Source organism: Oryx dammah, unplaced genomic scaffold (assembly GCF_014754425.2).
Source record: "Oryx dammah isolate SB20612 unplaced genomic scaffold, SCBI_Odam_1.1 HiC_scaffold_24, whole genome shotgun sequence".
NCBI lineage: Eukaryota > Metazoa > Chordata > Mammalia > Artiodactyla > Bovidae > Oryx > Oryx dammah.
In genome coordinates, this window is record NW_024070208.1 from 83,372,377 (window position 1) to 83,385,526 (window position 13,150).

At 56.4% G+C, this 13,150-nt stretch overlaps 1 protein-coding gene across 1 annotated transcript in view; it reads left to right on the forward strand.

The window, feature by feature from the left end:
* The window catches only part of COL4A2 (collagen type IV alpha 2 chain), a 157,183-nt gene that overhangs the window by 122,350 nt on the left and 21,683 nt on the right, over positions 1-13,150 (forward strand). Inside the window, exons 19-27 of the mRNA XM_040267450.1 lie at positions 812-922; positions 1,355-1,504; positions 5,161-5,253; positions 5,525-5,682; positions 8,766-8,838; positions 8,924-9,030; positions 10,246-10,447; positions 10,738-10,797; positions 12,301-12,357. Coding sequence (XP_040123384.1) covers positions 812-922; positions 1,355-1,504; positions 5,161-5,253; positions 5,525-5,682; positions 8,766-8,838; positions 8,924-9,030; positions 10,246-10,447; positions 10,738-10,797; positions 12,301-12,357 — 1,011 coding nt within the window. The remainder of the gene's footprint in view (positions 1-811; positions 923-1,354; positions 1,505-5,160; positions 5,254-5,524; positions 5,683-8,765; positions 8,839-8,923; positions 9,031-10,245; positions 10,448-10,737; positions 10,798-12,300; positions 12,358-13,150) is intronic.

Sequence of the window (13,150 nt, forward strand, 5' to 3'; positions counted from 1 at the left end):
CTGAATGCCCTTCCCTGACCCTCCTCTGCTGTCCCCTGCGCCTGGACGCCCTTCCCTGACCCTCTGTCCTTCCCTGACCCTCCTCCGCCCTCCCCTGCGCCTGGACGCCCTTCCCTGACCCTCCTCTGCCGTCCCCTGCCTGCGCCAGCTGTCAGGTCGCGTCTGGAGCCTGGCGCCTCTGCCCTCTGACTCGGCGGCTGTGCTGCTGCCCAGGCACACGCTTCTACAGGACTCGAGTGTCGGTCAAGCGTGTGGCACTGAGCCAGCACACTCACGAGCTCAGAAAAGCTGCCCACTATTATTTTCATTCTCCGTGGTCCCTCGAAGTCAGAGTTTCCCCGCAAATAACCCTCCCGTCCTTTGAAGCCTCCCTATGTTGTTTTGGTATTTCTGGGCCTGTCTCGTTTTATAATATTTGTAGGAATTTTCTATCAACCCTGTTTGGGCTTCCCAGCTGGCTCAGTGATAAAGAATCTGCCTGTCAATACAGGAGACATGGGTTCCATCCCTGGGTGGGGAAGATCCCCTGGAGGAGGAAATGGCAACCCACTCCAGCATTCTTGCCTGGAGAATCCCCTGGACAGAGGAGCCTGGCAGGCTGCAGTCCATGGGGTTGCACAGTCAGATGATCGACCTCATCTAATTAAGAATGAGCTCCCTGAAGGCGGGGCCTTCATAGATGAAACATCTGGCCCCGCAGGCCTCGTGCAGTGGACAGGGCCTCAGTCCCTATACCTCCAACCAGTGTGAACATCTGCCCCGAGGCCTGCTCAGTGGTGCGTTCATCGTGGGGTGTCTGTCTCGGTTCCAGGTGTCAGAGGTGAGCCGGGATCCCCAGGAGCCCCCGGGGAGCCAGGAGCCCGCGGGGAGCCAGGAGACCCCGGTCTGCCAGGCCGGCCGGGCACGACCATCGGAGACGAAGGTACTGAGCTTCCGTGGCCTCGAAGCTAGACATGCGCACGTCTCCCGCGAGCCCCGCGCCTCGCCGGCGCTCTGCCCCTCCGGCTGGCACGAGCGCGCCTGCGTCTCGAGTGCGTTTGGATGTGGTCACAGAGCCGCTGTGTCCTAACTAGGCTACACACACTGCTGACGGTAACGCGCGCAGTTCCGTCTGTCGCTGGCTGGGAGGAGCACAGGCGTCCAAGCATTCTAACAGCTCTCGGGCTGTCCTCTGGGGGCGGGCAGAGGGGCTTTTTAAAGTGGAACGGTGCTGATGAAATATACCAGTGGCATCGCCCTTTACGTCGCTGGCTGGAACGTAAACCACGGGTCCAGGGGGGTCTTGGGGCACAAAACAGCCCCGTGGCTGAATCCCAGGGGGCTCACAAGGCTGTGTTCGCTGTTGGGTTTTCAGATGAGAAGAGAGGCTTGCCGGGCGAGATGGGACCCAAAGGCTTCACAGGAGAACGGGGTTTCCCCGCGCTGTACCCCGGCCGCCCGGGAACCGATGGGAAGCCAGGGCTCCGCGGTCCCCCCGGGCGCCCAGGACCGCCCGGCCCAGACGGTAAGTGGAGGGAAAGTCAAGGGCCAGGCATGCCGACGTCCCGACAAAGGGGCCTAGTCGCAGCCACATTCTCACTTGGGTGTTTCTGCTGAATAATTCTGTGGACGAGGTGGCGGGTGGTGGGCGAGGAGGTGGCAGGCCATCTGGGGTGCAGACGGGAAGGGCCCGCCGTGACCGCCCCCTGCCCTGCGCTGACCCCCGCGGGGCAGACTCGAGGCTCTGCCTTCTGGGCCCCCTCGTGCCGGAGCCACTGCTGAGCCGGTGGGGACGCTTGACGCCAGGGATGGCTGTGGCACCTGTGGTGGGACACGGCAGCCTGGGGGGCCCAGAAGGACGGTCTGAGTCCTCAGACTGGACAAGCACGGCGTCTGGACCCCAGGGCTGTCGGGCGTGGGGTCCCAGAGAGCCAGACTCAGCTGAGTGACCGAGCACAGCACGGCGGTGTGTGTGGGTCCAGCTAAAAGGCCGATTCAGAGACGAGGCTTTTCCAATGTCTTTGCTGTCTCTGGAGAAGAAAACCTTTCGGAGGCGTGCGAAGCGTGTTGGGACCTGCTCCTTTGAGGAGAGAAGGCAGTGGCTACTTCTCTGGTTCCGGTTTGTCTTCTAAGTTACCCTGGTTCTGTGTGCCCAATTTCCCTTCAACTGCAAAAATCAGATCCTTACATTCTTTTGAAACCTTTCGGTACAGATATTTCCCTGGAATCTGCCAAGTGGTTTGAGCAGGGTAGTCACTGATATTTTTTCTTATCCTGACAGTACCGGTTAGTCCTGCACCGTCTGTGATAGTGGCTGAGCGTTACATTCCCTGCTGCTTTTTCCCTTTTTTGGCAACAGAACATGATGTATTAAAAATAAAAGCGTACAAATATGCCTCTTTAAAAGCTGGTGATTGAAGGCTAACCTTGCCATCCTTCCTGTAACCAAATTCCATTTCGATAAAGACACAAACGCATACCATCTGGCTTCATAAACCTTACTTAGTAAATCTACGACTTACTCAGAAGTCATTTGTAAACATGTGAACTACTTTCTGGTCCATATGGTTAACTGAAAAGGGAGTTTATAAAATAGATGGAATGGTGTCTGATAGATTTATCAACTTAAAAGTTTAAGAGCACGCAACTTAAGTTCTCCTTGAAGTATTCATTTTACCCCATGAGGCACATTGTTCCCAAATCACTTTTTGGAAGCAATCTCCTTTACAAAAAGTAGTCAAGCATAATGGCCTTTTAAAATAGTTTTGTGGACAGTCATAATTTAATATTGATGATCTTGAGTCCCACAGAGCTCTCCGGCCTTTCCCCTGGAACAAAATGGTTGGATTCTTTTCTTGTTATCTGCATTTCACCAGGTTTTCTGTGTTGCTACTGATGGAAACCAGAATTTTTAGTCTTTTGCGGTTCCAGCGAAAGCAAACGATGAAGGCAGTTTTCTTTCTGAACCAAGTGTCTGCTTACCGCAGCTGCAGCTTGGTCAACCAGGCCCACTGTCGGCGCAGCCCCACTGTGCGCTAGAATCAGTCAGGGCACAGCCAGGCCTCTTACGGCCACTTCGGGAAAATCGTGTTGGAAAGATCACAGAGGCTCACTGCTGTTCTTTAGGACTCGCCTGCAATTACTAATTTAATTATCAGACAAAGAAAAGGCAGTGTAGGAAGGAAGGAGGGAGGTGCACCTTCAGAGAGCCCCAAAGGGTCTTTTCTGGCTAGACTTACAGTGTGAAGAACACCCACATTGTCTTTGTCTCAGATTTTAAAAGCCAGCACCCCTTAAGAATCCATGGTTAGATAACTCCCTGTAATACTACCTTCTCCTAACACATCAGAACTTGGAGACATAGCATAAAGCCCTCAGCCCACCACTAGGCTGACAAGCTCTTGACCTGGTCCCCAGTGCCCATGGAGCCTATGCTGGGTACCGTTTGCTCCATCAGAGCCCCCCAGCCGGCACCCCCTCCACACACTCTTCCCTGGCTCGCTGTCTCTCCCCTTCCTTCTGAGGCTCCTTTGCTGGGTCTTCCTTCTTCCCCTCCACCATCCCGTGGAGGATGGAATTCCTTGCCAATATCTCTCCACCCAGCAAACTCCTGTTTTGACAAGAGTTTAATACCATGATGTACCAGCTGTCCCCAACTGTGTCCCCGTCGCCAGAATCTGGGCTCCCTGTCCACAGATGCCAAATAGAAACACAGAGACAGTTTGGAGTTAATAGAAGAGTGCCTTATTATTTTTGCCAGGCAAAGGGGAAACACAGCAGGCTAGAGCCTCAAGAACTGTGCCCCGCTTCATCAAGAATAGGGAGAGGTTTCATAGCCTCTTGAAGGTCTTGCTTTTTTTTTTTTTCCTGCGATGTTTCAAAACGGCCACAGCTGGCACCAGGCAACTCAGGAACCGGGTCCGGTGTCCCTGAAGCTATCGACCCCGGACTTTCCCTCTGAAACGCAGAACGCTATGACAGAGTGTGGGGCGGGGGAGTGCCTGGTGCAGAGTGCCGTCTGTATGGAGTCAGAGGGTGATTAGCCTCGTGAAGGACAGGGCCCGCTCCCAGTGTTTGTGAGTAGCAAGAGCTGGCGAGCAACCTCAGCTGTTTAGCTCCTGCCGGCCTGTTGGGCTGGCACTCGCCACGGCTGTTCGCGCGTTTCCATTGTCCTGCGACGGCGCTAGCCTAGTCCTGTACGCTGAGCCGCAAACTCCTCCCGGCGGTTAACTGGACACCTTGTCTCCGCTGCGTGTCTCACAGGCATCTCCAGCTTCGTGAGTTCTCAGCTGGACCCAGGGTCTCCCCTCCCCAGCCCAGCCAGCACGGTCCTGCGCTGGGGCCTCGCCCATCTCCACCGACGCGGGACCTCGAGCCGGACCCTGGGGGCCAGCACCCTGCCCTGGTGCTTCCCGGGAATGTACAATCTCGTTCCCACCACGAGAGGGCGCTCCGCTCGAGCGGGACGCGGAGCCTTTTCTGGGCTTTAGTCTATTTCTTAACACGGTAGCTCAGATGTCCTCGCTTGGAATGGTCAGAGCCCTACAGACGGGCGGGACACCTGAGGGTCCCCATCCTAGTGAGGGAGGAAGGTGGGGAGGGGGTGGATCACGGGTTATCCACACGGTCACACGTGTGCGTGTGTGGACGTGTGTGCGCCCGGAGTGGAAGCCCCTGGAGCTGCAGGGAGGGGCGTGCCCAGGCGCACCTGTTCCAGGCCGGGGCAGAGCAGGGGAGAGCTCCCCTTGACGCCCTTCATAGTTTGGTTTTGCTCTGGGTTTTTGTCTCTCTGGGAACCAGAAGTCGTGGTGACCCCAAGTCTTTAATGCATAAGTAAAATATGTGATTAAAAACAATCGAAACTCTTCTTTGGAAGTAAAATACGTGATTAAAAACAATCGAAACTCTTCTTTGGACTGAAATTTTCTGAAAAGTAAAGATGTCTCCTTCCAGCCTTTAATGGGAAAACTGAAATCGCAGGTGTTCGCGTTTCTCTCCGGCCCTGGAAGCAGTGGCTGCAGAAAGGACGTCTCCGTGTCTTTCTGAGAGCGCTTGGGTTGCAGTTGGGCAGGGGGTGCTCGTCGTCTGTTGGGAGATATGGCTATAAACCTTCCCTCACGGGAAGCAGACGGTGGGCCCTGGGCTGAGCTGACGTGCCATCCTTGTGGGTCTTCCCCTCAGGTTTTCTGTTCGGCCGGAAAGGAGAAAGAGGAAGTGGGGGCTTCCCTGGCTCCTCCGGGTTCCCAGGGGCTCGTGGACAGAAAGGATGGAAAGGTGAGGCTGGCTGGGGGTGAGGGGCAGGGCGCTGCTTGGCCCTCCTGCAACAGCCCACCCTCCGCTGGTTCTGAGATGACTATAAGACCCCCAACCCCGCTCCCCCCTCCACCCAAGGGTGAGAGGACCAGAGTGGGCACGTCCTCCCAGTGCGGTCCTCCCAGCCCAGCCCCTGCCTGCCGTGCCCTCCTGCCCCCTGCAGAGCCACGGGAGGGCTGTACCTGCACGTTACGGATAAACAGCACAGCACCCCGTCTCCCCCACATTGCAGGTGACGCCGGCGACTGTAAATGTGCAGACCAGTTCATCAGGGGTCCTCCAGGGCTGCCAGGACCCAAGGGCTTTGCAGGTGCCAACGGGCAGCCTGGCAGTAAAGGCAGCCAAGGAGACCCCGGCCCGCACGGCAACCCCGGGTTCTCCGGGTTCAAGGTAAGAGTCCAGATCCACCATGAGACTGACAAGACGACCTTGACACCTGACCCCACGTCCCCCCTGCCCAGCTTTCATTTACTGAATCATACACGCTAGACCAGCAACACGTATGCACCCAGGGCGCCATTCAAAAAAAGCTGCATGTTCCCAGAGACATGTAAATCTTTTCCTGGTGGGAACATGAAGTGGGGCAGCCGTTGTGGAAAACAGCCTGATGCTTCCTCAGAAGGTCAAACATAGAGGTGTCACGAGCCCCGGAAAGTCCCCTCCTAAGTGCAGACCAGGAGACTGGGAGCGCGTGTCCACACCGAGACTTGCACTGTGACGCTCACAGTGGCCTCCGTGCATAGCTGGAAAGTGGAAATAGCCCCAGTGCCCACAGGCGCTAAAGGCATATACCAGACGCAGCGTTCCCACGAGAGGCAGCATCACTCATTCATCCAGAGGAGTGACGTGCTCACACATGCCACAGTGGGGTGCCCTCAGAAACATCATGCTACGTGAGTTAAGACAGACACAGTAGAACAGGTATTATGTGGTACCATTCCTATGAAGTGTCCAGAACAGGGCTCTCCAGACAGAAAGTAGGTTGGGGGTTGCCAGGTATTGGAAGGAGGAGAATGAGAGTGATGATTCTTTCTGGGTGATGAAAATGGTCTGGAATTAGGTAATGCTGATGGTTGCAGAACTTTGTGAAAATACTAAAAAAAAAAAAAAAAAACCCACACCCTGAATTGTATGCTTTAAAATAATTAATCTTCTGTGAGTTAAATCTCAAACAAAGAAACCCGTCTATACTTCCGATTTAGTGTCTTACGAAGGCTCCCTTCACTCCATAAAAAGCGAGACGTCCGAGTAAATCATGAATGTACTTTGGATGAATGTGTGGAATTTTCTGCCTGTGGATTCCAGCTAGGTGGGCCTCATTTCACACCCTAAGAAAAGATGGTCCAGAGTAGGTCTTTCTTTGTGGCAGGTTTGAACTCACTCGTGATTTCAAAGCAAACTTCAGGGGGAGACAAACTATTTTTTATTTATTTTTTACTTAAAAAGAGAACTGTGGGACATTTATACAGTGGAAAGTCTAGCATTTTGTATATTCAGCAGTAGAGGAATGTTTGCTCAGGACCCCCAGCCAAGGATGCTCAGAACCACCTGGCGCGGTGTCGAGATGCAGGCGGCGTGCGGCCCCTCAAGCCGCGGGTGCAGAGGGTCATTGCTCAAACTGCTTCGTGCTGAGGGAGCTTTGCGGGTGAAAATGAGTCCTGCTCTGCTCCATTCTCTGGGACTTCCCAGAAGACAAGTGCTTTCATCCAACTGGACATAGTAGGCGCTACATTCCCTGCTAGTTTAAAAATGGCATCATCTCCAAATCCTGGCTAAGCACGCGGAAGTTGCTCAAGTATTCAGAAAGCGTGTGCACGGTGCGAATCCAGGCTGAGTAATGGCGGAAGTGGTAGGACGTTCGGTTCTTCATAAAGCGATGGAGCGTTCCGAGAAGCCTGGTGGATCTCGCTTTATGCACATGGAGTGTCTAAACTCTTCCAGGAGCGTGTGCTTCCCGCAGCTGTGTTGCACGCACACCACAGCACCTGGGTTCACACGTCCCAGGCGTTGTGTTTTGATGTTGTTCCATCCTAAGCTGTGTTCGGCTCTTCTCAACCCCACCGACTGCAGCCCCCCAGGGGGCTCTCCAGGCAAGAGTCCTGGAGTGGGTTGTCACTCCCTTCTCCAGGGGATCTCCCCACCCCCCCCCCCCCCCCCCGCCCCCCGGGAATGAGCCCGCCTCTCCTGCCTTGGCAGGCGGATTCTTTACCACGAAGCCACATCTCGCGTTTGATTGTACGCTTACATATCTGCAGCGGGAAAGCCTCAGGCAGTTTTTTTTGTGGTTTAATATCTATACTGATAGGATCTGCAAGAACGCCTGGAATATGGAAGTCGGTCAGTAGATGAACCCGTGCGTCCATCCACTTGCCCAGCACCTCCTAGTCACGCCCTGCCTGTGTGGGAGACTTTGTTCTAGATACAGAGAGAATGTCACCCTTTCCTGCAAAGAACAAAATTGATAAATCGAGTATCTGTGGGCTTTTTAAGGAGAAAAGAACATTTCATTTGAAACATTCCATTTAATTAAACCAACGCTTAAAGCTTCCATATTCTTGCAAATACCAGCAACCAAGAGCTGCCCCAGACTGGCATCTCACGCACATTAAAGGCATCCTGGGACTTCCCTCGTGGTCAGGCAGCTAAGACTCTGCACTCCCGGTGCCGGGGCCGAGGTTCCGTCCCTGGCCAGGGAGCTAGATCCCACAAGCCACAGCTAAGAGTTCTGGCGTGCTGAAACTAACTAATGAATTATTTAATGCATCCTGAAACGTTCATCTGCTCATTTCTGCTCACTGAAAGACCTAAGCTAGATTTTACAGCTTCAAATGTGAATGTCCCCAACTTGAGTTGTCTATTTTTCTTTTCCCACCTTGATTTCAGTTAGGAAGACAAGCTATAGAATAAATACTCTTATTGTTCAATACTGAATGATCCCAAACATCCATCGTTCACACCTGGCGGCTTACTATTTGCCCAGATTCTACAACCAGCACAACATCCTCCCAGCTCAACCTGTCCCCTTTGGAGTTAGCAGCCTTGAAGTCGTGGTAGAGGATTGCTTTTCCCAAGTTAAAGAGTTTGAGACTGCGGATGGCATTTCTGCAGCCCTGGGCCGGGCTCTGAGAGTCGGCCTTCCTGACAACCTCCCAGGGAGGCCGGGGTTGCCCACCTGCAGGCCACACGCTGAGTGGCAAGGTTCTTACTTTCTGCATCCAGCCATGTGTGGCTACGTCCCTTAAGTTTTAGCTACTTAAAATTGTACAGTCAGCATCTGAGTTCCACCGAGCCGTTCAAGTGTCCCGTGGCCATTGGTGGTTGGTGGCCGTGGCACAGGGCAGTCTGGACATAAGTGCCCGGCTCTAGGCTTGATGCCAGGTAAAGGCCCTCAAGTCGTATGAGCGGGAGTCGTTGTCTTCTCAGAGGCCCCGACCAGGGTGGAGAAAGAAGGAAATGTGTGTCTGTTTCCATAGGGAGCCCCTGGTAATGTCGGTCCCCCCGGGCCCAAAGGGATGAAGGGAGACTCCAGGACCATCACCACCAAAGGTGAGTCTCTGTGGGCGGCGGGTCTAAGGCCGTTCGCCCTCCACTCGCCCTGGAAGGGTAGACTCACACTGTGCCCCTCCCACAGGTGAGCGGGGCCAGCCAGGTGTCCCAGGCGTGCCAGGGCTGAAAGGTAGCGACGGCATCCCAGGACCACCCGGGCTCGATGGGTTCCACGGGCTCCCTGGCCCGCCCGTGAGTACCTTGGGGGTGAGGGGAGCAGAGAGGGGGCTCAGCCCTCACCCCCGTCAGCCACGTTCTTACACACTTGAGCATCGGAGGTGCTCACCAGCACAACATCCTCCCAGCTCAACCTGTCCCCTTTTGATGAGCAGGAATCATAGTGTTTAAGGAAACAGTGATTGGCATTGGAGCCAAGCCCAGAGTGAAGATTTGAAAGAAAAAGCAGAAAGAAATATTCCTCCTGCTGTAACGTAGCATGAGAGACCTGCCCCCTCTGCCAGCCGAATATTCCTAGGTGGAGGGGGGAACCCTTTTTCCAGGATTGCTTGTAAAACACACAACTTCATTTTTGCAACACACGCACACCCGTGTTGCAAAAGAGTGTGTGTGAGAGAGGCAGAGCCCCAGCCTCCTTTCTGCGGGAAGACGGAGGGCAGACGGCGACGGGCAGGTGGCCGCGGACACCAGAGCCCCCCTCCCCACTCCGAGCTCATCCCAGCCCAAGGAGCACAGTGACCTGGACGTGGGGGGGCTCTCTGCCTCCCGCTTCCGCTCTGCTGGTCCCGCCGTCTCTACTTATGCTAACAAGCTCGCTGCTCTTTCTCATCCAAAGACTTCCTCCTGTTTGCCACTGCACTGCCCCTTGGGAATAGGAAACCGGTCACAGGTGTTAAGTCCTAAAGATAAAATAACGTGTTCCTGCCCCGTTTAGCCAGATACTGAATGATCACAAACATCCATCGTTCACACCTGGCGGCTTACTATTTGCCCAGATTCTACAAAATTGTAGTTGAGTTAGCAGCCTTGAAGTCGTGGTAGAGGATTGCTTCTCCCAAGTTAAAGAGTTTGAGACTGCGGATGGCATTTCTGCCGCCCTGGGCCGGGCTCTGAGAGTCGGCCTTCCTGACAACCTCCCAGGGAGGCCGGGGTTGCCCACCTGCCTAACTGCTCTCTCAAAGAATTCCTCCTGAGAATGCAGGTCCAAGCAGAGCTTGGAAAAGAAGAGTACTCAGATTCCCATGCTCTGGAGTCTTGTTCGTGGCTGCTGTGATGTCTGTCCTTTATTTCTGGGACCTGGCCAGACCATGACTGGGGTTCCTGTTCATCCCTGCTGTCTTCTGCCCCGTGTCCATAGCGCAGAATTCGGGGATGACAGCAGTGGGCCTGGCGAGATGGCTGTCTTTGAGGCTTCCACGTGTTGTAAGAAATGTTCCGCATTTCTCACAGGGCGATGGCATCAAAGGCCCCTCAGGGGACAGAGGCCAACCAGGAGCCCCCGGCACTAAGGGCCTTCCAGGGGAGAGGGGCCCCCCAGGACTGGGCCTGCCAGGCCCCAAAGGCGAGCACGGCTTCCCCGGCGATGCTGGATTGCCCGGACCACCAGGCTTCCCGGGGCCTCCCGGCCTCCCCGGCGCTCCAGGACAGCTCGGTACGAAGGCCCAGGCTTGCCTCTTTCACAGTCGTGAGACACTGCTTCTGCACCTGCTGCTCTTCTGCAGCGTGCGTGAGAGGGGAGGGCGGGGTGTCACACGAGGTGCTGTGCTGCTGCCGCAGGTCTCAGCACGCCACCCGGCCACGGGGTCTTCCAGTTCAGAAACAGGCCTCCAGTGCCCCGCCCCCCACCGCACGCGCGTGTGCACACGTGTGCACACGCAGATAAGCCAGGCACTGTCCAGTGCTGCACGACCGCCTCACCTTGTCGCTCTATCTCCCCCCCAGATTGTGACTCGGGTGTGAAAAGACCCATCGGAGCAGACGGACAGGAGCCCATCCAGCCAGGTACTGTCACGACAGGACCCTTAGAAACTGCTTATAGAGTTTGTGCTCATGGAGAACGGCCAGGGGTCCCACCGGGGGCACGGAGCTGCTGTCAGAGTAGAAACACGTGCGGACTCACCTTAGAACCCAGGGCAGGGCCGGGGATGACCACGTGTCACCAAGTTGCCTCTACAGCATGAAGCCTCTGTTTACAGGGTCGGTAAGACTCAACGGATAAATAAGTGCTTTCTCACCCAGAACGTGTGTCTATATGTGTGTGAAGGACAGCTGTGCATTACTGACCCGTTAAACAGGGTGAGGATCGGGTCCACATGTGAGAAGACTTTGGTCCAGCCATGAATGAGTGCTTGAGAGAGCAGGGCCGATGGATATAGAGAGTAGACCCTGGCTCCGTGGAGGGGCGGGGGCAGTCCAGGAGTGGACCCGGATGCCATCAGACAGGCGAAGTCTCCAGCCGGGGAACCTAGAAGCTGAGGAGGGGAGCCAGGCAGAGGGATGAGTCCAGAGGGCGCCCACTCAGGACCTGAAAAGCAGAGCACAGAGGGTGAGGTTTTCAGAGTCGAAGAAGCTGGCAGGCCATTTGGACATCAGGGCGGCAGCGGCTCGCCTGTGGGAGTCGAGGTCTGGGGCTGCCTCCCAAGATGCAGGCTGGGGTTGGAGAAGAGCATCAAGACCTGTGGGCCCCACCGCAGGGTGTGCAGGTGGGTCAGGCCCTCGGGTCAGGATGCAGGGCGGGAACAGCAACCCCGGAGCTTCCAGCGGTCTGGCCAGTCTCGCAGCTGCAGGAAGGCCCTGGGGGTGCGGCTCTGCAGGCTGGAGGCCCGGCCCCCTGAAGACGTCCAGCGTCCTTTCTTTTGATGACCTGGGCTGGCCGTCTGTGCACCTTGGACCGCCGCTGTGGCAGAGGAGCCCACAGCTCCTCTATGGCTGTCAGATGGGGCCGAGGTAGGAGCCTTGCCGGATCCCAGGCTGACGGACAGAAGGCCTCTCAAAGAACCACTGCTCCTGCGCAGGTCCCCGGCCTGACAAAACGCCCCTGCGTGGCGTCCCCAGCAGAGGCGGCCACCGCCGGTTTCGTATGCACAACCCAGCAGCAAGTCGTGGCTGGTTCCGAACGTGATCAAAGTCACAGAGCATCTTTCGAAGTCTTCCTCCATCCCCGGTGGAAATTTCCAGACAAAGAAAGGCATCCATACTGGCTGACATGCATGGGGGGCCCAGATGAACGAGGCTGACTTGCCCTGACGAGGGGGACCCCCCCCCACCAGCACGGCCCCTGTCAGTCTCCGCTGGGACTGCCTTCATTTGCATTTTGTGTTGACATTACGATTGCGTCACACAGTGAAGTTAGAATTGATCAGCATCGAGATTAGCTGAGTCATCAGACCACCCTGATTGTCAGTGGCAGCAGATTTTCAGGCCATGCTCTTGACCTTAGCAACGCCTGAGGCCATGAGGCTGGGTGTGCACAGTGGTTAAAACGGCCCTCTTCTCTCTTGGCAGGTTGTGTTGGAGGACCCAAGGGATCCCCAGGCCAGCCCGGTCTCCCCGGCCCCCCAGGTAATGGGAAAGCCCTTCCCGCCCTGCTCGGAGCGTCCCCACCTTCCCTGCCCCTCTCTGGCCCTCCTTCTCTGCCCCTGGTGGCGCCCTGCCCAGACGCCCCAGGTTCTTGGTACAGTACCGCACGCTGGCTGCTTCTGCGGGGGGCTGGCTTGCTCACATCGCTGCAGTGAACGAGTTGAACCCTGAGCCTGTTGGCCACACGGCTCTCCATGACCCTCCCTGCCCGAGCCTTGGAGAGGCCTGTCCACCCTGGACCCCCACAGGCACCAAGGCTGCTGCCCCCGAGTGCTGAACACTCCCAGGGGGTGGGCTCAGAGACAGTTTTCAGCAGGTCCCGGGGAAGCAGAGCCCAGGAGGTACACCCGTCAGGTGAGAGCAGAGGGGCGTGAACAGCACTCAGCTTCTGGTGTAGACCTACTTTCCATGGCTGGTCTACAGTGACCCTCAGCTGCCGGCGTAGACCGCCCCTCAGCTGCCGGCGTAGACCACCCCTCAGCTGCCAGCGTAGACCGCCCCTCAGCTGCCGGCGTAGAACCACCCTCAGCTGCCGGTGTAGACCCACCCTCAGCTGCCGGTGTAGACCGCCCCTCAGCTGCCCGTGTAGACCGCTCCTTCAGCTGCCGGCGTAGACCCACCCTCAGCTGCCCGTGTAGACTGCCCCTCAGCTGCCCGTGTAGACCGCCCCTCGGCTGCCGGTGTAGACCCACCCTCGGCTGCCGGTGTAGACCGCCCCTCGGCTGCGGCTGTAGACCGCCCCTCGGCTGCCGCTGTAGACCCACCCTCAGCTGCG